Source organism: Lissotriton helveticus, chromosome 9 (genome assembly GCF_964261635.1).
Source record: "Lissotriton helveticus chromosome 9, aLisHel1.1, whole genome shotgun sequence".
Classification (NCBI taxonomy): domain Eukaryota; kingdom Metazoa; phylum Chordata; class Amphibia; order Caudata; family Salamandridae; genus Lissotriton; species Lissotriton helveticus.
Genome location: NC_136070.1, coordinates 558,156,825 through 558,181,437, shown reverse-complemented (window position 1 = coordinate 558,181,437; position 24,613 = coordinate 558,156,825). Strand labels below are relative to the sequence as shown.

Below are 24,613 nucleotides of genomic sequence, written 5' to 3'. Positions count from 1 at the left end.
CTACCCTAACACTGACCAGGGTTCTTCTTTGCAGTCCATATCACAGGTGCTTTCTAAATGGTGTGATTTCCCTTGGTTGTTGGGTGGAAACTTTTATAGTGTTCTGGACACGCGCCTGAACCGCTCTTTCCCTCCCTTGCAGAGTACAGTGTCCACCACTAATGCATCGCTGCTCAGGACTGGTGGGGTCTGGAGGATAAATGGAGATCTTGCAAGCCACTGACTAGGTATACTCTTTTCACTCTCACCCACATAATTTACATACCCGAATAGACAGGATATTATGCACACCCAACTTGTTGCCCTCCATTACCCAAGCCGATTACTTAGGTCGCACACATTCTAACCACAATCCGCAATACATTAATGTTGCCTGGGACACTGAGCCTCCTCTGGTCTCCAATTGGCGGCTGCAACCAAACATGTTGCAGGACCCTTCTTTGCGTGACTCCCTGCCCACCGCTAACTCCGAGTACTTTGACCACAATGCAGGCACGGTATCATTAGCTCTAATAGAATGAGTTAAGGAAAGAGAGAAGACCCCACTCGTTCCAGGGAACAGGGTACAGTAGGCAACAAAGTCAAAGGAGGAATCCCTGGAATTATTACCTTTATACTCACTCTTTCATTTATTGTATATTTCATACGTTCAATGAACCTTAAAATAAATGTAATTATCAATTTGCCACACTAGAATGTAACGTTTACAATCTTCTTTATTTGATCATATAAAAGTGGAAGAAAAACGTTCTATCTCCTATTTTGAAATTCCGAAAAAGTTTCTGAAAACATGCCTAATTAAAACATCATCAAAGAGAAAGGCATGACATGACATTATATACACATATTCACAGTATCTCATCAGGTCTATACAAATTAAAAATTAGAAAAGGAAAGTTTTTGTCCTTTTTTTAAAAACAAAAAGAGTACAGTACGTTACAATAACAGTATAACAGTTTATCACAATTTAAAACTAAAAAGAAATCTAATCATCACAAAATCACAGTACATTAATACAGAACCCCTTGCTCACAGTAGCTTAAGATATTCTTGCTACACATTTACATGATCCAGAAAAGCCTATCCATTTCTAATTTAGGGGAGTACAGTACCAATAATTTATGGATATCTGTTATTCCCTGGGCTCTATTTGGATTCTATTTACGGAACAGTGCGTCGACGCGTTTCGGTGTCAAAGACATGGATATTGTAACACCTTCTTCAGGACAGGATAAATCTTGGGGTCGTTTCCAAAATTTAGGGTATCCTTCTGTGTATAAGAAAGATGTTTTTTTTAAACAGAAGAATACTTTTCCTTTTGTATAAAACTTCCATTTGTTCAGACTAATCTTAGTTCACATTTTGTAGAGCCTGAGGAGTACTCTCTATTTCCTCCGTTACAACCAACACTAAAATGTAACGGAGGAAATAGAGAGTACTCCTCAGGCTCTAGAAAATGTGAACTAAGATTAGTCTGAACAAATGGAAGTTTTATACAAAAGGAAAAGTATTCTTCTGTTTCAAAAAAACATCAAGATGTTACTGGGATATGCACATGACTGTGATAACAAATAGGGATTAAGCAAATAACATGTTACAGATGATGATAAGAAAAGATCTCTCAATATGTTACCCTCCTGACATTTATCTTTCTATATACACAGAAGGATACCCTAAATTTTGGAAACGATGACCCCAAGATTTATCCTGTCCTGAAGAAGGTGTTACAATATCCATGTCTTTGACACCGAAACGCGTCGACGCACTGTTCCGTAAATAGAATCCAAATAGAGCCCAGGGAATAACAGATATCCATAAATTATTGGTACTGTACTCCCCTAAATTAGAAATGGATAGGCTTTTCTGGATCATGTAAATGTGTAGCAAGAATATCTTAAGCTACTGTGAGCAAGGGGTTCTGTATTAATGTACTGTGATTTTGTGATGATTAGATTTCTTTTTAGTTTTAAATTGTGATAAACTGTTATACTGTGTTATTGTAACGTATTGTACTCTTTGTTTTAAAAAAAAGGACAAAAACTTTCCTTTTCTAATTTTTGATTTGTATAGACCTGATGAGATACTGTGAATATGTGTATATAATGTCATGTCATGCCTTTCTCTTTGATGATGTTTTAATTAGGCAAGTTTTCAGAACCTTTTTCTGAATTTTAAAATAGGAGATATAACGTTTTTCTTCCACTTTTATATGATCAAATAAAGAAGATTGTAAACGTTACATTCTAGTGTGGCAAATTGATAATTACATTTATTTTATGGTTCATTGAACGTATGAAATATACAATAAATGAGAGAGTGAGTATAAAGGTAATAATTCCAGGGATTCCTCTTTTGACTTTGTTGTCTAATAGAATGAGACCCGTTCAAAATGACCCTGCTGGATCATTGTCTGGGACTGGGATGCAGCATGCGAAAACAGGTGGAAGACGAGTTATCTAGGGTCGAACAGATCCTCCTGGCATCCGAAACACGCTTTGTCATGGATTCCTCCCACAAGTCAAACCTGGCTGACGCAGAAAAACAACACTCAGGTCTGATGGAGCGCTGACGCGGTCTCAATTATGCAACACACTCGGCCAGGGTTCACGCGACCACGGACCTTTCGGGATCTCTCCTTGCCTGGCTGATGTGTCAGGAGTTGCCGGCACAGTCAATCACTGTGCGGAGGTCTCCCTAAGGAGTAGAGAGTATTACTCACCACGAAATTCATAAGGAAATGCTCCTGCATTACACCTCACTTCACCAATCGAAACTGGGGGCGCCTGTTACAGAAACTGACTTATTTCTGTCGGAGCTGTCCTTCCCCAAATTGACCCCAGACCACAATCCGGACCTTGATGCCCCTATTACCTCTATTGAGATCCGGGACACGATGAGAACCCTTGCCACCAGAATGACACTGGGCCCAGACGGCCTCCCATCCGAAATCTATAAGGCATACACTGACTTTCTAGCCCCACATCTGCAGCATGTGTATGACGAAGCACTCTACTCTTCCCACCTTCCTGATTCTCTATGCGAGGCCACGCTTGTCTCTCTGCCAAAAGCCGAAAGGGATCCTACACACTAAGGATCCTACCATCCGGTAGCCTTGAACGCGGACTATAAAATACTGGCATTAAGGCTACCCCCATTGGTTCCCTCCTTGATACACGCAGATCAGAACCAGTTTATTCCCTCATGCACAACCTCTTCCAAAATCATGCGATACTCCCCAACATCTGGCAGCAATCGGGTGGTCTTGTCCTCAATCTAGAGAAGGCATTTGATACTACTTGAATGGCCTTATCTTTTTGAGGTCCTTCCAAAATATGGCACTGGCTCCAGATATATACGCCTGGTGAAACTTCCCTATGACAACCTGGTCCTGAGGGTCTGAACGGACAGTGCTGTCTCTGCACTGCTGAGGTTCTGCAGAGGCACACAACAGTGCTGCCCTCTTTCCCCCTCCTCTTCCTTTTGGCTATAGAGCCACTAGCTCTAGCTATGTGCGCATCAGTGGACTCATGGGGCATACCTAGACTTTCCTGTTTTCAGTTTCTATTTTTGGTAAATTCTGGTGGGGGGTTTTCAGTGTTTTCAATATCTTAAAAAACAGTTGTTATCAGTGGTTACACATTTTCGTGCCACTAAAAACAACATAAAAAGTGTTTTTCCGGTGTTTATGGAACGTTTTGCTTTTATTATTGCTTGCTTTCTGCACTGAAAGAACATGGTATATAGACAGTGTACTTATAGTGTATATGAGGTCCAAATAGATTTTTGCAAATTAATCTTATTGTAGTACACCATACAATAGTTCTTCAGTGATTCTTTGGGTCATGTGCGCTCGCTCTTTCCTTCCCATGTAATCTTCTGTGAAAAGCCCCTCTCAGCATTCATAGCCCCTTGGCTGAGAACCATCAGCTAAGGGACACAGTTGGGATGACTCTTTCTTTGATGCCACATAAAGCACAAAATGATAAATATTTGCGTTTTAGTTCCTGTGAATAAGAAAACAGTGCACCAGAATGGACTAAAAAGTCAATAGCATCCCTCATTAAGTCTGAAGATGGTAAAGATGCTTTCAGCATACCATCTAACAAGTGGCAAGGATCTCCTACAGGGAATCACTTCAGCTCGGGTATCAATTTTGACAGGTCAACCCGCAACTTTTTTATATACGTAGCTGAATCGCAGCAAATACAAACAATATCACTCCAATCTTTGTTGAACTTGGACAGGACCTTTTTTGCAGAGGATTACAAGTGATACTGAGTTCAATGCTTTCCAAAAGTCTGGCGTTATGTTTTCACCACTATCCCAGATGCTTGGTGATATATATACTTGTCACTATACCTTGCATTGAATGTTTAAAGCCTGAGGTGTTGGCAATTCACCTACTATCAATACTGACCCACTAGAAACTATGGTCTGATGTATTAAGGGTTTTTACCCATTCTCTGTGGGTAAATGTGATGACACATATTAGGAAAGTTTTTTATGAAACCAGCCATTTTACCTATCAGTGAAAGAATCAAATGCAGCCAAAATATCAAATATGAGTTTGATATTTTCTGATTCTCTACAGTTTAAAAAATAAATAAACTAGACCTAAAACATGAAACTAAACCCTGCATCTTTAGACCAAAGGCCACAAAACTGAAAAAAGTAAAACGAAGAAGAAACAAAATTTTAGTGGCATCCCTAAAGAACAAAACTCAAGCAGAATAATGTTAGTCAGTCTTCCTTACTGCTAGCTTGTATAACAAAGTTACATTGTATTGACACCTTCAGGAAGAAAAAAATGCCTCTTTCACTCTTTTTCCTTTCTTTGAATGGCATTTAGTTTGTGGTTGTGCAGGTGTTTTTTCAGTGTTTATATGTTTTCACTGGTGAGGGCTATTTATCTTTCAGTGGTGTTTTATCAGTTATTATAGGGTTAAACCTAAAACCCCACAGCCTAGGCATACCAATGGGTGGCGAAATGCATGCAATATCGCGGACAACCTGCTACTATATGTTAGAGATGTTTGCTCTGTTCCGGATATCTTCCTTGACCTCCTTACTCGCTACGCAAGTCTGTCCAGACTGAATGTCAATTGGGGAAAGTTCTGCTGGTTTCCCTTCGAGTCCGGCATGCCTGACCCGGCACTCCTCATTAAGGGAGACCCGGTTGCCTGGCAACGGACTATGTTCCACTATTTAGGCATTTGAATTTATTGTGCAGATCAGGTCCTCCTTGATGGTAATCTTAGGAGGGCATTCATTTCCATAAAGGAAAAGATGTTCTTTTGGAAGACCCTTACTCTCTCGGTCGCCGAACGAGTTGCACTCACAAAAACTGAGGTGCTATCGTGTCTTATTTACTTTTTCACTAATCTACCGCTGTACCTCACTCTTAATTTTTTCTGCTCACTTGAGCGCATGGTGAGAGACCTCATCTGGAATGGAACTCAATGCAGGGTGGCGCTTCCAAAACTATATCTGCCATCGAGTCAAGGGGATACACAGTGCCAAATCTAAAGCATTATTACTTAGCTTCACAAATGCAATGGGTTGCCCGTTGGATGGCGGGACTACAACTCTCGGACAAGGCAGTGGATGGCCTTCTCTGCAGACTGGACGCTCTTCTTCTTTTGTTTCAGCCTTGTTCCAAGGTGGCTCGGCATCGGCCTCTGCTGCTGCGGATGGCCTTTTACTGCTTCCGCCACTGTCTATATCTCAACACATTACGGCCCTGCAGCTCTACTGCCAGGTATGCCCAGGGGCAGCAAGACAAAAATGCTGACTGAGCTCTTGGTGTGGCATGCGGCGGGTATACAGACACTAGGTAACCTGTATCACAATGGCCTACTTGTACCATATGAGACTTTGATATGGGAGGAGGGGATCTTTAATCACACTTCTTGGATAGGCACCTTACAGCGACTCTGGGGGAATGTCACACAGGAACCATCGACTCACCTCACACTACAATATCTACTTGTCATGGGAGAAGGGCGGCATCTCACACGGTGTTTGGCAGATGATGCACTTCGGTAGCAAACTGTCATAACGTTGTCTACATTGTGGCACTGTTCGGACATGGACATGTCCTGACCTTGCCCTTCTAAGGAGTGGGACATGATTCTAACAGGCCCCACATATGTCCATCACCATGCCAGGTCCCTGGTGATACAATTTTATATGCTACACAGGGCATATCTTACCCCCGAGCAGATCAATAGTTATTTTCATAGATAGGATGTGGCGGCTTGTCCCCGCTGCAGCCCGTCAACGCAGACATTCTACACATGTCATGGTCATGCTCCTTGTTGCGGCAATACTGGGATGGGGATCACACGACATCTCCAGGCCTGCACAGAGCGGCATTTTGAGGTGCACAGGGGAGGTCTGTATACTGGGCATACTCCCGAGAGACCATCACATGCATCCTGGACCTAGGCTTTGTGGTTGCAAAACGCCTCATTACGAAGCACTGGAAATATAGAGAACCACCGACAATAGCAGCCTAGTTACACTCCTTGTATGGCCCAGGCTGGAGAGGGTTTCTCTTTACAGGGAGGATACTCTAGGACTACAAAAATAACCCACCCCATCCAAATGGAATGCAATCCTGACCGCCCTTCAGGTTGCACTGAATCCTGAAGAGGATGTCGCTGCCACCACTGTAACGCAATTTGTATCTGAACAACGGTATCCACTTAAGCTATGAAACTACTATTAATGATGTTTCAAATTATACACAATGAGATGTGTAGCATAGGATATAGGACTATCAAAGAGATGAAGATAACTCACTTAGGACAGACTTGGAACTGAACGAACCCCTTTATCTGTTTTCCCTTTGCCTTCATATCCATTACCCCATCCACATACCCATGATGTTCATCTATGTTCTGAACTTTCCAAATGATTGATGTTATTGCCATTGAATGCAGTTATCAGTGAGAATACATACTGATCATGTGCTTTGGAGGGCACCTAATGGCCTTGTGCTGATCCTTAAAAATCAGAACATTCTAGATCTGCTCGGAAACGTGCACCAAACAAGTCATAAAGTACATCTCCACAAGTCTCCCGAACTAAAGATAAGTTATATATTAATACTGTTGTACTCTTATTATGCCTGTATTTGCTCTGCAACTGTACCATAAAAACGTAATAAACATACCAAACAAACAGCATGGCAGCAAGGAGGAAGGCCTACATGTCCACATACAACGATTATGATGGTGCCTTTCGCATCAAAATGAGATCTGCCAACAAATTAGAGTGACCCCAGTCTCTTCTCTAGATCAATAGGTCTTTACTTTCTAAAGCGTGCATATGGTGTTGTGTTCTGTATTTGCCCTCCTGTATGAAGCTCTAGTACTCTGGACTTGACTTTTCCTGCTGCTGGTGCCACCATAGTAGTCCCCAGGGGCTTCTATCCCATACCTCAACCTTTGTGTATGTCATGCCACAGACATACTCCATCTCTCACTCACAGAGATGACAACAGAGACTTCCATGCAGCACATGAAACAGGCCAAGGGAGCCGCAAAGCCAGCCTCAGATAGTGCAACGGTCAAAGTCAGGAAACACCAGCGCTTTTACTACTACACTGCTCATGTCATTCCCAGGTATCTGAAGCAATACAAAATTTGGAGAAGTTTACACGGGAAAAACACAGGGTCTGTTGGAAGCCCTGAAAGCATGCACTTATCTTGGGTATCTGCTTGACCCACTGCCGATGCGTTTCAGAGTTCAAGTGGACTTTGTTTCTAGGTCACAGGAAGTATTAAAGGAATGACGAAGGGTATCTTGAGTCATTGCGAAGACAGCAGAACTTCTCACATATTCTCAGCGAGTGCATGGTGGTGGTGTCTGTCTGTGTGTACATGAAAGTCTCTTGAATGATTTGTAGATCTTGTTCCTTCTTGACTCTGCACCACTCTGTACAGCCCTGTTTTTCCCAAATGTACTTAGCAACCATGAAAGCCTACTTGAGGCGCTCCATTGGATTGACATATCGGTTGACACCAAAGCAGGGTATTTATGCCCTGGCTTGGCAGTTCTGGCTGTTCTTATTGGAGCAAGACCAAGACTGTTTTGCATATGACTGGTTCCTGTCTGAGGTTGCATAGTGGGCAAAGAAACAATGGTCTGGATTGCAGCCCAGAGTAATTACCAGTGGCAGAGATTAATTAAAGCAACCCACCCATCACATTTTTTAGTTTAACTTGGGTATGCGGTCTCCCTTAGTGACAGGAGGGGAACAGCTGATTAAACAACAGTGACTGAGTGCCAGGGAATCTGGGTGTCAGGCCTGAGGTCTGGGAGCACCATACCATTGCCAGAGGCCCTGTGAAATACAATAAGACCCAAGAAGGAGCAGCAGGGCAGCGAGTGATATGAAGATGTACCAGTCTTCCCCAAAGTAGGCAGTCCACGGAGCATATGTCACCAAGGTAGCAGCATAAGAGGGCTTCAACACAGCGTCAAGGCTCTCAGCCCCAATGGAGCCCCATATGAGGATTGCTTGCTGGAGAGAGCCTTCCTCTGAAGAAATTGGTGAACTGAAAAGAAGGGACCCTTGTCTCTGAAGGCCTACTAGTCATATCTTCTGTTAACTTGTGTCTACTTGCCAGTAGAAGTCACATCAGGTAGGAGAAAGGGCAAGGAAGATTTTTGCAACGCTTGGTGCATTAAGCAACTCCTCAATACTGCCATGATGTATGATAACGATAGCCATGTTGCAACCTATTAATAGACTACACAGAGACCTGAAGGAGGAAACTGGCCCCATCAAAGATGCAGTGAAAGATTGGGAGAAGACAGAGGGGTTAGTGGTTACTATAGAACAGAAGTTGGAAGAAGCTGAGAAAATGGTGTATATTTTGAAGGGGAATGTAGAGGAAGTTTATGCAAGCCTAAAAGAGGTCACATCATGTGTGTCTGTTGTGTTGGAAGCACTTGTGAAACCAGACAAATTGTGATATTGCACAACTTCTGCAGAGGAACCCATATCATGATTTGGCAATCCCGGCTGAAATCGATGAAGAGGCTCTTCTTGACAAAATCACTGAAATACTGGTTGAGTTTCTTGGCTTACCACAGGACTCCATTCAATACATAATAGTAAAAGCTTTCACAATCTGCCAAAAGCTTGGCCATTCTAAGGAAGGTTCTGGAGGCACGGTGTTGTTCAACTCGGTGGATTAAAGAGGTTGAATTTTAACGGCAGCTGTACAGAAGAAAGTGGGGGAGTTGGATGACACAAGATTTGCTGCACCCTGGCCTCAGGGTATATACAGCAGCCTTGATGTGTAGTAGTCAGGAGTCAATAAATCGTGGAATAACTGCATATGTGGGATATTCTGTAAAACTGCAAAATGAGCATCAAATAAAGAGTCTTTTTTGTTTTCCCAGGTGGACTTTGCCCAAATTCAGGGTGATAGTTTTTGGTGGGGTGGAATGGCGGGGTCAAGTGGATCTTCCGGAGCATACTCAACGGACAAGGGATCCATTCCTATCCTTGATGCTGTGGGGAACGTTCTCCAAATGGACGGTAAGGGACTCCGAGAGTTTTATGTCTTTGCTTTCATAATAACTTTTGCTTGCTTTTTCCTTCACAAAGTCCTAAGGCTGATGCTGCGATGACTAGGAGAGGTTATTACTCAGGAAGTACCCAGTTAAAATGTTTGAATAACCACTAGAGTTTTCTAATCCTTCCATCAGGACAAGAGCAGTTTATCACAATATGAGGAGCGTGCCATAGCAACGATATTCGTATGAATGTGTACAACTATGCATACAACGATTTACACGTTAAAACATGTGCGAAATCAGTCAAAACTACTTATACCATACAAAATGATGAGAAGTCAGGTAATTATAATGAAAAAAACACTGTCTTACATTTTTGTTTTAATAAACTCTTCATGTCTGGTGCAGTTTGTTACTCCTTGGACATATTCATAGAAAAGAACACAAGCGAGGCATAACTCATCCTCAGTCAGACCCCGGTGTCTAAATAAAATCTCTTCCGGACTTCTCCCTCATCCGCCCCCCAAACTCCTCCTCCCCACTCCACGAACCTAGTTATTTTTTGCTTGTTCTCTCTGTTATCAAGGCGGCACATCAGTATGATATGTATAACCCACTGTATACATTCCACAGCTTTGGCATGCTATGATATGTACAAATCTCTTTACATCTGCACCCACTCAGATTTGTATGTTGTTCGATACCCTATACGGGCTAATCTTACAATGGGACTGGATTCATGTGGATTGATAGCTATCTCCAGTTTTGCACTCCAAACACTTAAATCACCGTTCTATCAATGGGAACCAAACTGCAGTTGATGCAATTGTTTTATTGTTGTAGGCCTGAATTACAAAAGCACACCTTTACCTTGAGATTACAACAAACTAACCTGTTCTACAGTGCTAGGGTGCAAACTCAATTAATCAAACACAAGGAGATGATGGACGGAGCGCTGACACTTTTCAGACACTCGCACCCAGTCACAGATCTGGGTTGAATCCATCATCATTCTTTAGCTATATGCAAATCAGTCTTGAACCTGTGCCTCATGGGAACTCAATTAATACAATTTAAGTGGACACAAGGACACATTTCACACTGAAATACCATCCCAAATGCCCGTTTTTGTATTTCACAGAATTACATGTCACTTCAAATACATTTTCAGAAATTTCGTATAACTACGCAAAAGCAAATTACGCACATTTTGCACACCCCTGTGATACTATCCCATATCTATCTGTTGCACCAAGCATTCTATGGAAGGACGCTGAAAATAGTTCTAAATAAATGGGGAACATGGTTTGTCTACTCGGATGCGATCCAATCCTCACCTACTCTTTTTCGCTTACAAAACCAGTGTAAGCTGCAGAGTTCTGCTGCGGCGCAAGGTTTGGAACACACACTCAAGGGGACTCACATACAACATCATTACAATTCTCCCATCCCATGCAGATGTAGTAGTTACTCAACAACCACCATAGAGACATTTTTGCTGCTAAAAGAGTTAAGAAAATGTTACAGAATGGTTATTAAATATTGCAAGACAATAGTCGCCTGTGCATGGCAGATGATACCCCTTTCCAGAAAGTTCCATGAAAAGCATGGCATAACCTCCAACACATTGCCTTCCAGAAGGATGTGCTTCTTTACAAAGCTTCTGCTGCCACAGTATTGCGTCTGTCTAGCCATGTGAATGACAGAAAAGACATACCATGTTCGGCATAATGCTTAGCCAACTTGTCATCCAGCATCTTGCAGATCCCGTCACCAAAGTTCTGCAGAATTTTCGCTTCTTTGCCGTTCTGAAGCGGAAGTGGATATTTCTTCAAGGAGCTGATTGCCTGAAGCAGAAAACAAGCACAACGTGCATTTTGAGTGCAACAGGCAAGAGTAGGAAAGTTACTCACCTGGAATCTTTGCTATCGATTACAGGTATGCTCTTTGCCTTCATAAACACAAAATGTTTTAAAATATATACATTTTTCGACCAGAAATAATTTAAAGAACACTTAAAGGAGGCAACATTAGCTTTAGTTTCCTTTGTTAAACATGCCAGTTAAGTAAATCATTCAAATAAGGTATATTAAACGGAAAGAACAAAAACCGACCTCGGCCCTTTAAGAATTACAGAAACTGGAACTAGCCCATCATGAACAGCAAGCCCATTAAAGCAGTTCGTTTTTGGATGTCACCCTAAGAAAGCATTTGGGGGGCGCCTATTCCATATTTGGCCTTGGTGGGATGTTACCCATGAAGAAAAATCAGAATTGCAAGAACGTAACTTTGCTTTTCCATTATGGGATTCTCTTTATATTTATGAATTATCAAAATTGCAGAAAGCTTATCGCACATGCAAGAAAAGAACCAAGGTAGAGTAAACTTATATTCCAGCAGGTTACGAAAGAAAGCCTACTCCATCACGGTGTATGAAGCCAGTCAATTCAATGAACAAATTCCTATAACCCGAAGTCCAAGAGAAATTGTTTGGGGTCAAGGACAATACGTTTTCAAGTTTATTTTGCCCTTGGGACAAGTAGGCCCAACCCCTTGCAGCACAACCCCTTTGGCTGTCAGATTACACTACCCCATTATGGTTAAGGGAAGGGCATTGTCTGTAGTTAAGGGAATACTTGTGCCCATATGAAATGCTGTTCGAACTTGTATTTAAGGTTCATTAACACAAAGTCTTTTTTTATTACGGTGAACACTCTAAGGAAATGTTGCAAGTTCAGCCTGCACTACTGACAGAGGTTTCAGTATAAAAATGTGTACACACGTTTGCAAAGTTTAACAATATAAGGCTACGTATAATGCTTCCAGGATGCACTCTGGTTAGAGGCAAATATGTGCAAAAGCTTGAAAGCAAGATTGACGATTCTTTTATTTCAAAATAAAATAGTCATAAAAAATGCACCTAGGAAAAAACATTTTGCTAAATTACTGTGAAATTTTAGGTACCAACCATTTCTTTGAAGCATTGTTTAGCCAAATCGGTTGATGCAGGCTAGTATTTCCCCAAATTATTCATAACGGAAAAAGCAGTGCAACCAGTTCAACAAAATTATGGGAACATAAAATCATTGGCAAAGCCAATAGGTATGACTTTGGTGGTCAGCCTTTTGGCGATGTCAATGCATGCCTTGGTTTCACATGGGTTTTGGAAAACGTTATTGTTGTTGGAGCTGCCGGAACCTCATCAATATAACATGGCAATAAAAAAATATTTTTGGTCTTAAAAACCAAACATTGCCACAGAAGTTCCTGTCACTGAACAAACTACTTTGAATGCCAATATGCTCCTTGTGAAAGAGAAAATGCTTTCACTGTCACTCACAGTCAAGCCAGCTGGGAGGGAGAGGGGGAGAGAGAGGGGAAGAGAGAGAGAGAGAGAGGGAGAGAGGGGAAGAGAGAGAGAGAGAGAGAGGGGAAGAGAGAGAGAGAGAGAGGGGAAGAGAGAGAGAGAGAGAGAGAGAGAGAGAGAGAGAGAGAGGGGAAGAGAGAGAGAGAGAGAGAGAGAGAGAGGGGAAGAGAGAGAGAGAGAGAGAGAGAGAGAGAGAGAGAGAGGGGAAGGAAGAGAGAGAGAGAGAGAGAGAGAGAGAGAGAGAGAGGGGAAGGAAGAGAGAGAGAGAGAGAGAGAGAGAGAGAGAGAGAGAGAGAGAGAGAGAGAGAGAGAGAGAATTTGAATATAAGGAAAAATGTCAAACCTAAATAGGGGCCTAATTCTTAAAGAAAGTCACAAAAGGGCACCCATGGTAGATGTTGTCCTTGAAGAAGTGCAGATTTACGGCTTTCATTAATTCACAAGAAATTACAGAAGTAGGTCAGAAAATTGTACTCCTAGAAAATATTTGTGAACTGCATTTTAGCACTGGCAAATAATCATGTGTAGATTTCCTCATGTGAAAATCCGTTGCGCAGTAACTAGTTCACTTTCCCACCGACCACTTTTTTCCCCTAACACCTGAAGACGTTTTACCTCTGCCCTTGTCAGGAGTAAATTTCCAACCTATTTTGTATATGGGAAAATATTAGAGATAAGCTTATGAAAACCCATAACACGTGCAAGTTAGTAGATTTGCACAAACTCAAAAGGGCATTCCAACCATGGGTTACTATTGCTTACCGCTACTCCCATCCCCAGTAAGTAGAGCTGTGGAAATTTGGCAAAACAAGAGAATTGCTAGCATTCAAACCCTAACATGGTATGAGCTCTGGCATAAATCATTATTATCAGAGCTATTATATAATGAGATATCAGCGATAATATGTTGCTGCACTACATGGCAAAGGGACAAGTGGATTTTGTTACAGCACAAGTAGTTTTATGAAGCAACCTGTCCCAAGGACAAGTAGATATTTTATTAAATTCCATACCCAAGGCACCTGGACACCAACTTGCCACTTGCCTGCGGCCTCCAGTTCCTTCTTGTTCCAGACTGATCCAGTGACACCGCAGCTGCCTGGGTTTTCACGACCAGGTTTTCCCACTCACTGTTCTTCCTGCCAACAGAAGCCCCACCCACCCCAGGACCTACTTAATACAGGCTGCAACGTGACTGTACAGCGGATGCGCGCAATGGGCGCGCAGCTGGCATGCCCGTCTGTGCCTGGACTCCCTCAGCACCATGATATCTGGCCCTTCCACCCTCAAAGATACACCATCGCCAAGCTCTACACTCTCGACCCCAGACACTGCAACAAACACTGCCACTGCACCGATCCAAGCTCTAGGGTAGGACCTTTCACCTACACCCACTGCCACTTCACCTGCCACTGCACACACATCAAGCCACCGGCCAGCCCCATCCAAACACACCACAGTCACCACCTGAAGAAAAAAAAAACCAAGCATGTGCCCTTCTCAATACACGCTCCTTATGGAAGCATTTCACCGAAGTATGGGACCTCATCTCCACCCTTACACCCGACATCATTTTCCTCACTGAGACCTGGATCAATCCTACATTCGCCCCAGACAATGCCACAGCGACCTACGACGGATATAAAATCACTCACCAGGACCGCACCAACAAGCCGGGAGGAGGAACAGCCATCATCCACAAAGAGACCATATAGTGTACCACCAACACTGACAATACAACCACCCCTATGGAACATCTCAACTTCAAGCTCCACACAGATGACAAGACAATCGTTAGAGACACCCTGGCATGCCGACCCCCAGGCCTGCACTCCAGCTTCTGCAACACAATTGCAGACTAGACTGTGCCCCTAGCTTTAGACTCCAAGGACTACATCTTTCTTGGCGGCCTAAATTTCCACATCGACAACCCCAATGAAGAAAACACTGCACACCTCCTCGACAGTATGAGCAGCCTCGGATTGACCCAGATCATCCACGACCCTACACACACAGCAGGACACACTCTGGGCCCAATTTCACCTCTAGCAACCGCTTCAAATACAGCCATGTCACAGAACTCACATGGACAGATCACTCCATCATCCACTTCAGCATCTCCAGCAACTGCTCTCCCCCAACCCCCGAGATGACCAACAACCCCCACCAGAGGAAGAACAAAATCTCAGACCAGCTGGGCGAGCGCCCCCAATATCTCCAACCCTGCTACTGCCACCTACCTCGAACAGGGCGTGAAAAACCCCAACACCTGGATCACCAATTACGCAGACAGCATCGTGCCCATCAAGAGCAACATCCAGAGAAAATCCTCCAAAAAGGCCATCAGGTACAGCCAAGAACTCAGAATAGTGAGCAAGACAGCAAACAGCTGGAGAGGAGATGGTGCACGAGCAAGGACACCTCGGGCAGGGCAGCCTCCAAGACCTCCCTTAACCCCTACCGCCGCCTGCTGAGGGCAACAAAGAAGATAGCCCTTGCCACACGCATCGAAACCAACACCACCAAGGAACTTTTCAACATCTTTAAGGAATTCTCCAACCCGGCTGCCAGCAGAAACAACATCACACCCTCACAGGAGCTGTGTGACAACCTCACCCACTTCTTGCACAAGATTGCAACCAAATACAGAAACTTCGAACTCCAACCCAAACTAACAGACTTCCTCAACAGACCACCACCATAATCGACACGAATCCCACACTGACCACCTGGAACATACCCTCCGCACAGGACACCACCTCCACCATGAAATCTATCCACTCAGAAGCTCCCACAGACCCATGCCGCTCCACATCTTCAACCGCGAAAATTAGAGGATCTGCAGGGACCTCACCACCCTACTCAACACCTTTATCACCACTGCAACATTTCCCGATGCCTGGGAACACGCCAAAGTCAGACCACTGCTCAAAAAAACCTTCACTGACCCCAGTGAATTCAAAAACTACCAACAAATCTCCCTGCTCCCATTCCCAGTGAAGGTACTGGAAAAGATCATCAACAATCAACTCATGACACACCTTGAGCAGAATCAGCTATTTAACGTCTCCCAAACCGGTTTCTGCAGCAATCACAGCATCGAAACCGCCCTGATCGCAGCCATCGACGACATCCGAACACTCCTTGACTGAGGAGAAATGGCAGCTTTGATCCTCCTCGACCTCTCAGCAGCCTTCAACATCGTATACCACCACACACTGATCGAAAGACTACACCACATCAGCATCTAGGGGGACGCGCTCAGATGGATCAGCTCCTTCCTCACCGGAAAACCCCAGAGGATTCACCTACCACCTTTCATCGATGAACCCAAGGAGATTAATAGCTGTGTCCCCCAGGGCTCTTACCGCAGTCTCATTATTATCAACACATTTATGACCCTGCTGGCCAACATCGTCAGATCCCACAGTCTCAACATAATTTCCTATGCCAATGAGACCCAACTCATCCTCTCACTCGTCAACGACTCCACCACCACCAGAACCATCTTCCACAGATGCATGGCAAACGTCATTGACTGGATGAAGAACAACTGTCTGCAGCTAAACACAGACAAGACTGAAGTACTGATAGTACGGTAACACATGGAACGACTCCTGGTGGTCATCAGACCCTAGGACCTGCAACCACGCAAGAAACCTCGAAATCATCATGGACAACAAGCTCACCATGAAATCACAGATCAACGCTGTCTCCTCTGCCTGCTTCCTCACTCTGCGCATGTTACGTAAGATCTTCAAGTGGCTACCCCTACACATGAGCCGCACCGTGAAACAAGGCCTCATCGCCAGCTGACTGGACTACGGCAATGTCCTCTATGGAGGAATCGCCGCACACCTTCTACAGAGACTTCAGACCATACAGAATGCTGCAGCCAGACTCATCCTCTGCCTTCCCAGAGAAACCCACATCACCCCACCTCAGTAAACTCCACTGGCTCCCCGTACAGAAGAGATGCCAATTCAAGCTGCTGGTCCACACATACAAGGTTATACACAAACAGGGACCCGCCTACATTAACCACTGCCTGAACCTCCACCAACCATCAAGAAGACTACGCTCCACACGAAGACATGGGCTGACCCCCTGGGCCGTTTTGCACTGGTTGAGGCCGCTTGGGAGGGACGTCCACCAAACATTATATCTGCATACCTCCCACCGACCTTAGGTCGAGACTCCCTCAGAGAGCTGGGCACCCGACTGCTAGGCCTCCCCACTGGCACACTCCTCATCGGGGGGAGACTTCAACATGACGATGTGTGACGAACTGGACCGACGACCTAGGCGCAGCTCACACAGATAGAGCTCTGACCTGTCCGACTTTGTACAGGCTATGGGACTTGAGGACGTTTGGCACACTCACTATCCTGACACACCTTATTTAAAGCACATAACAGCATGTCCCGAATTGATTATTTATTCTGCCCCATGACAGACATTGGCTTCTTCACTCGCCCGAAAGGTCTTCCCCGGGGCATCTCTGATCACTCACCTCTTAGCGTTGACCTAACATATCACCGCCAATTCATCCGTGGTCCCATTATTATTAACCCCTGGCTTATGCAGATTCCGGACATCAAAGACAGCCTGATCGAGCGAACCGATTTCTACTTTGTGGAAAACGTTGGTTCGGTGAGCTCAGCGGTCACGATCTGGGAGGCATACCTAGCGGTTGTTAAGGGTGAGGCACTAGCACTCAAGTTGGGATATCTACGGAAGCACAACGAACAGATCCATCAGGCCGAATCTGACCTTCTTAGCCTCCAAATGTCCCATAATGCTGCCCCCTCGGAGAGCCCAGCAAATAGCCTATAAAGCACTAGCACAGGAAAAGGCACAGGCTAGGTTACTCCGCAGACGCCACCGCGTATACGAATTCGGTGACAGTGCGGGGAAAATGCTTGCGTGGCTGGAAAGGCGTGATCAGGGGACTAGATGGGTGTCATCCATAGTAAGACCGGATGGATCCACGACCGTGGATCCACAAGAAATAGCGGAGGCTTTCGCCAACCATTTAGAACTTATTTATACTGCTGGAGCGGGTTATGCTTCGGAGGAGTCCAGACAACTTCTGGATGAGATGCGCCTACCTACCATCTCAGAGACTAAAAAAGAGACCTAGGACGCCGACATTACGGCGGAGGAGCTAACTACGGCGCTTTTTGTAGTTAAATCTGGCAAGGCTATGGGCCCCAACCGGGTCCCCATTGAATTTCTGAAAGGCATGGCTCCGGGAATTGTCCCCCATTTAAAAAACATGTTTGAAGACAGCCGTGATAGTGGTACCCTGCCGCTCGATCAACGACTAGCCTCCATTGCGGTCATCCTCAAGCCGAATAAATCGCCCACCGATTGCGGTTCTTATAGACCGATCACTTTCATTACAGCGGAGGCTAAGGTCCTGGCTAAGCTTCTGGCTAATCGCCTCCTCATCGTGCTTCCCTCCCTAATATATGATGACCAATCGGGTTTCCTTCCGGGACGTAACACGGCCTTAAATTTACGGAGGGTTAATAATGTCCTGAGTCGGCAATCAATCATACAACAAGATGCCGCCATTCTGTCCCTTGACGCCACGATGGCTTTCGACTCGATCGAGGGGTCCTATCTCTTTGAGGTCCTGCTTAGATTTGGCTTCGGACCCAAGTTCATCCGCTGGGTACGACTCCTGTATACAGACTTATTGGGCCAAGTCCGGGTCAACAACCGTACGTCTCAACAGTTTAGACTCCACAGGGGAACCCGACAGGGCTGCCCCTTGTCACCACTATTGTTTGCCCTCACCCTGGATCCCCTGGCCCACTGGGTCCACACGGACGTCTCCATTAGAAGCCTCCAGTGGAACGACGAGATAACAGACAAGATTTCCCTCTATGCCGATGACATCCTGGTATATGTAGCTTCCCCCAGGTCCTCTATTAATAGTTTATTCCATGTCCTTACTAATTTCGGGAAATACTCGGGCTACTCGATCAATTGGTCTAAATCAACATTGTACATGCTACACGGCCCCCCGCCCATGCTGCCCCGGGGGTTTTCCATCACTGTGGCTCCAGACGGATTCAAATACCTAGGTATTTATGTTACAACAGATCCTAAAGTGTTCCATGACCGAAACCTATTGGGTCCCCTACGAAGGTTACACAGTGACGTGGCCCACTGGCGGTCTCTCCCACTCTCCCTCCCTGGCAGGGCGGCCTTATTTAAAATGCTGGCGCTCCCGCGTTTCTTGTACGCTTTGCAAAATTGTCCCTTTCCGATCCCTGACTCCTATTTTAGCGCTGTGGAGAGTGACATCCGCCTTCTGTTATGGAACGGTGGGGCAGCCCGCATCGCCCTCCATAAACTCTCCCAAGGCTGGTACGACGGAGGCATTGCCTTGCCTAACCTGCGCCTTTACTATTGGGCGTCGCAATTGGTGGCCGTCAATCACTGGATACATGGTTCACCCATGAATCTGGCCTTCCTCCTTGACAGATGTCAGACCGGGCGGGAGGGCTCCCTGGGGGCCCTCTACAGCAAACCGGTCAGGAATAGATATGTTGGACCCATGGCACACACGGTCGCAATATGGCACAGAGCCAACAAGTGCATGGGGTGGTCAGATAAACTTACCGAGGCAACACCCTTATGGTCGTCGCAACAACTGGGATCCCTTTGCTTCCTTCAGGGATTCGACAAATGGGACACGATAGGGATTTCGACAGTGGGTGACCTAGTACATAGGGGCAAGCTACTGACATTCGCGGATCTTCAGGCCAAACACTCCCTTGCACTGACAGAATCTTTCCGCTATCTTCAAATCAAACACGCCATCCTCACCGCCATCCCCGACCTCACATCCATACCTGAGATTTCCCCCCTGGAGGATAGACTACTATCAGAACCTCTCCCAGCAAAGGCCATCTCCTACACTTACCGCAAGCTCTGTAACAATCTCCCTGACTCCTTCCAGCCCCTGCGGAACAAATGGGAGGGAGACCTGGGTCTCTTAGATGATGAAGAATGGCAGGCGGCCCTAATGTCCCCTAGAGAAACAGCTATCTGCCATCGGTTCCGACTAATCCAAATGAAGGTTTTACATAGAGCCTACATGCCCGCCCCCACATTGGCCAAAATCGGCAGACGCCCGACGCGTTGTGTCTAAGGGGCTGCGGCTTACCTGGCACCTTCTATCACATCCTATGGGACTGTCCGGTGGTGCAACACTTCTGGGGGGGAACGATTCATAAGATGGGCAACTCCCTGGGTAAGCCAATCCCACCGTCGCCAAAAGTGTGTGTCCTTAATATATGGGGGGCCACGGACCTGAACGAACTGGAATTACAATGGGCGGCGTTGGGTTTCCTGCTTGCTAAGCGCTCCATAGCTATGAGGTGGGGCTCTCCTGAGAGGCCGCTGGTGGTGGGCTGGATGGCTGAGATGGACCGCTGCATGCTGGCCGAAAAAACAGTGTACAAAATCAGAGGTTGCCCCACGAAGTGGGACAAGAAATGGGGACATTGGAACAAATATCGAGGTGAACTCTGTGAATCTCCGACAATTGAATTAGCCATGGCCCGAGCTGGACCCATATGACGAAATGTATGCTAATTTATTTTCCTGCCTGATTTGTACCTTGATTCAATTGTGTCGTTTTAATTGTGACTGATTTATTGACTCTGCTTTTCTTCCAATAAAATATTATATTAAAAAAAAAAGAAGACTACGCTCCGACTTCCTTTCACTTGTCCATGCTCCGTGCATCTACCAAAGTAGAAGTGGAGGACACTTCTTCTCCCACATTGTAGCAAAGACCTGGAACATCCTCCCCACGCACCTCAGGCCCATCACCTCACTTCTGGAATTCCGAATGGCCCTCAAGGCCTGGCTGTTCGAATAAGCCTATGGGGACCTGCAAGTGCCTGGAAACCCCATCAGGTGATTAGCGGTGCTATACAAATCCTGATTGATTGACTGATTGAATGTATGGATGTCCAAGTGGAGGCTCAGTATATGTTTGGAATGGGCACATTTCTCAAAAAAGCAGGAGTTGCTGATTTGCCACCAAAGAAACAGGCATTGGACATATCCGTGAGAAGGCAATTAGCCTTGATGAAGTAATGCAGGAGACCATCTAACAGGCTACAATTTGCTTTAAGAAAGAGGTCCTTTATGAGTTGCACCTAAAAGATAGGTGTTGGCCTTGCATGTGCCTTCAGTTGTTAAAAGAGCTCTGCATTTCAACTGCATCAGAAGCAAAGTGTGTATGGCCTTTCTGCCAAAGAGGAAGAGTCAGGGAAGAAAACGAAAATGCTTACTATGTGACTAATATGGAAATCAAAGAGGGCATTGTGCATAAAAGAAGGGTTGAGTCCCACTGAATATATTGTTTTAAATTAACACTATGCTCGGTTGCTTAGTACATCGATCTTCAAGCTCACTTGCCCTCCATCTGAATTGATATCCAATGTGTAGTTCCCATTTTAAGAAAGGTCTGAAAATACACGTTGTGCATAAGCTAAGATGATGGTCCCATTCATTTTGATAACATTACTCAGCAACCAAAGAGGATAAATATTACAGGAGAGAAAAAAACATTCAAATGCTGACTGAGAAATCTTTCATCAAGGCAATCATTAAAAATATGCCAAAGAAGCACATTTGCAATAAACAGTGGTAGTCTGAAATGAATTTTCTATTTGTTTTTAGTTTGTTTTACAGTTTTTGTAATGTGGTCAAAGGACCCTACAAAGCACTACGAACGTCATGGGCAGAGGAGCAGATATCTCAATATGTGAATTAGAAGCCCAATTTAGTCAGGTAAAAAAGTAACATAGTACAATTTCAGCCTGAGACGTTATTGGGTCAGCGTGTTTCTTCAGGCACCACAGGCAGACGCAAGAGGATCCAGTAGAAGAGTGTTTGTCTTTTTTCAAGATGGCTGTTTAGTCATCTAGAAAGTCCAGGCATCTAAAAGCTAATGTAGTCATGTTCTGCCATGGAAGACTGTTATAACAATGTTGCTTGTCATCCTGAACAAAATATCTGGGTCGCACAGATTTTGGGGTGAATGAATGGATAGCTGAAGAAGGTATGGATACCACCACTGGGGGGGCCATATTGGATCAATGAGAATCCTTATTATCCTGCACAGCTTTGAACTACAAAATCATTTTGGGTAACAGTAGGATTGACGGCAAGGCAGAGAGAAAGGTCCTTTCAACAGAACATGCCTTTTGATCATGACTCTGGGAACCTCAAAACCTGGTCTTGGGAATGCATTTTCTTCTGTAGAGCAAAACATCTCTGCCTGTAGTGCCCCACACAGAAGAGACTTCAGAAAACAGCTCACTTTTTAGAAGCCAATGGTGCCTTTCTAGGAGATGTCAGCTGAGCTCATCCACTTTAGAGTCCTGAAGGCTCAGGAGCTAGACCCATATAATGTAGATGTTTCATGCCAAAGGACAGTACTAATTGGCTTTAGACTCCCTCCATGTTAGAATCAATCGTTTTTATTGTGTGGTAAAGCATCTTATTACACAGCTCAGCCGCCTACATCAAATATCCGGCAGAGCGTAATCTCTGGTCATCTACACAGCGTACGGGTCCACAACCCGGAGGGCGACCCCGCGAAAGAGATTTCGAGCCTTCACAGACAGCCAAGTCAATTGAGTAGATACCACTGTTATCAGAAAGAACAAACAAAAGAGACAAACACCTAACCCCTCCACCCTCTTGACCCCCACCCACCCAGCTCTGAATCAGTCTCTAGCTCCACCGTCCACCCTCCAAGACCCTCAAACTCGTCCCATCACCACTCAGTTATTCTTAGTGGCCCCCATAGGTTCCAAAGGAATGAGCTGTAGAATTTGTAGGTACTTCGGGCACGTGACCTCCCTCAGATCTTTAGAGAGGAGTTGTAGGAATGGACCCCATAGCTTCGCATATTCAGAACCCTTTCCATCAAGGCCCAGCGAGAGACGTTCCATAGCCAAGAGATGCCAAAGCCTTTGGATCCAATCCCTCGGATCAGGTGCAGCTGATGAACCCCACTGCGCCAAAAGGACCTGCCGAGCCGCAAGTAAAGCTAATGCAATCTGTCTACCCCTCAGCGAGCGCAGCGGAAAGGACTTAGGATGAGGGAGCCCCAACAGCATGTGCTCAGGTGCTCGGGGGAATGTAATCTGGAAGGCATCATCTAGGTCGTCAAGAACTGCTTTCCAATACCGCACCAACTTCGGGCAGTTCCACAGCAGATGTACCAAAGTCCCCGCCAGCAGAGACCTGACTTCGCCACATCCCAAGCCTTGATGCGCGCCAGAGTATAGTACCAATAAGCGGCCATTTTATAGGCAGATTCGGTACCCGCAGTGTTAGAGGCAGTGTGGTGTACGCGGTAAAAGATGTGCTCCCATTCTTTACGTGTCAATGGGTAATGTCCACCGAGGAAGGGAGACAGTCGAGCACCGAACGGGCGGTGAAATGTCTTAGCAATAGGAGAGGCTTTTGGGTGAGCCGCTCGCAGAGGCAGACTCTGTGTCAACGCTGCTGGTGGCTGCTGATAGCGCGAGGACTACTAGGTCCAGGAGCCTTGGGGAGAGCACGCACCTGGGACCACTTACCCACAAGCCTCATTACCTCTCGCGGCCCCCGCTTCACGGGAGCCACTCGCAGAGGCAGACTCTGTGTCAACGCTGCTGGTGGCTGCTGATAGTGCGAGGACTACTAGGTTCAGGAGCCTTGGGGAGAGCACGCACCTGGGACCACCTACCCACAAGCCTAATTACCTCTCGCGGACCCTGCTTCGCGGGAGCCGCTCGCAGAGGCAGACTCTGTGTCAACGCTGCTGGTGGCTGCTGATAGCGCGAGGACTACTAGGTCCAGGAGCCTTGGGGAGAGCACGCACCTGGGACCATTTGCCTGGCCACGCCCACCAGCTCTATTTCATTTCCGGCAGATTACGCGTAGCGCGACGCGTGCGGGTGCGCGCCGTGCGATGCCCGGGCAAAGGGCGGGCCGTCTGTGGCCGTCCGGGGCTGATCGAGGCTGGGCTGGGCCACCCCCTTAGGTCGTACCTTCAAGGACAGATGGGGAACATCTGACGGCTGTGGACAATTATTCCTGGTATTTTAGCACTATCTCACATTATGTATGGTGTGAAACGTAGTTCAGTCGTCTCATACGAGATTTGTAAGCTCTAATGCAATTATTCTAATATATTTTAACATTGTATTAGGAATTGAATCCAAAGGTATATAGTCTCTTTTATATTTTGAATTTCTTAACAATATCAACGGTTACTTTCTCCATTAATTACAATGACAAAACTTAAGCTAAACAAGGGGATCACAGGTCTTCCTGAGACCCCTGGAACCACAATAGATTACTATTTGGATAAAGCTGTTAGCGCCATAAATCAAGAGATTGACAAGGCAGAACGAAGACTGTCGGGCCTAGGTAATCCTCAAGATCCACTAATTATGGCTGCTATCCAAGCGGAACCTGGCACTATAATAAATACATCTACCACTACTACTCAAAACACAAACTTAATAGTTCAAGGTACCATTAGTAATCCCGAATTAGCTGGATCCCCTGGTACCCTTATAATTGACGGTTCCCCCTCCCCTAAAAGGAAACGAAATTGTTGGAGGGCTCAGCCTAAACCATCAAAGCAGGGACCAACAAAAAAAGGTTCTTATCCCACTC

At 45.4% G+C, this 24,613-nt stretch overlaps 1 protein-coding gene across 1 annotated transcript in view; it reads right to left on the bottom strand.

The window, feature by feature from the left end:
* MUS81 (MUS81 structure-specific endonuclease subunit) overlaps window positions 1–24,613 on the bottom strand; it is a 321,815-nt gene that overhangs the window by 221,157 nt on the left and 76,045 nt on the right. The window contains exon 3 of the mRNA XM_078660456.1: window positions 11,252–11,381. Within this exon, the coding sequence (XP_078516582.1) occupies window positions 11,252–11,381 (130 nt within the window). The remainder of the gene's footprint in view (window positions 1–11,251; window positions 11,382–24,613) is intronic.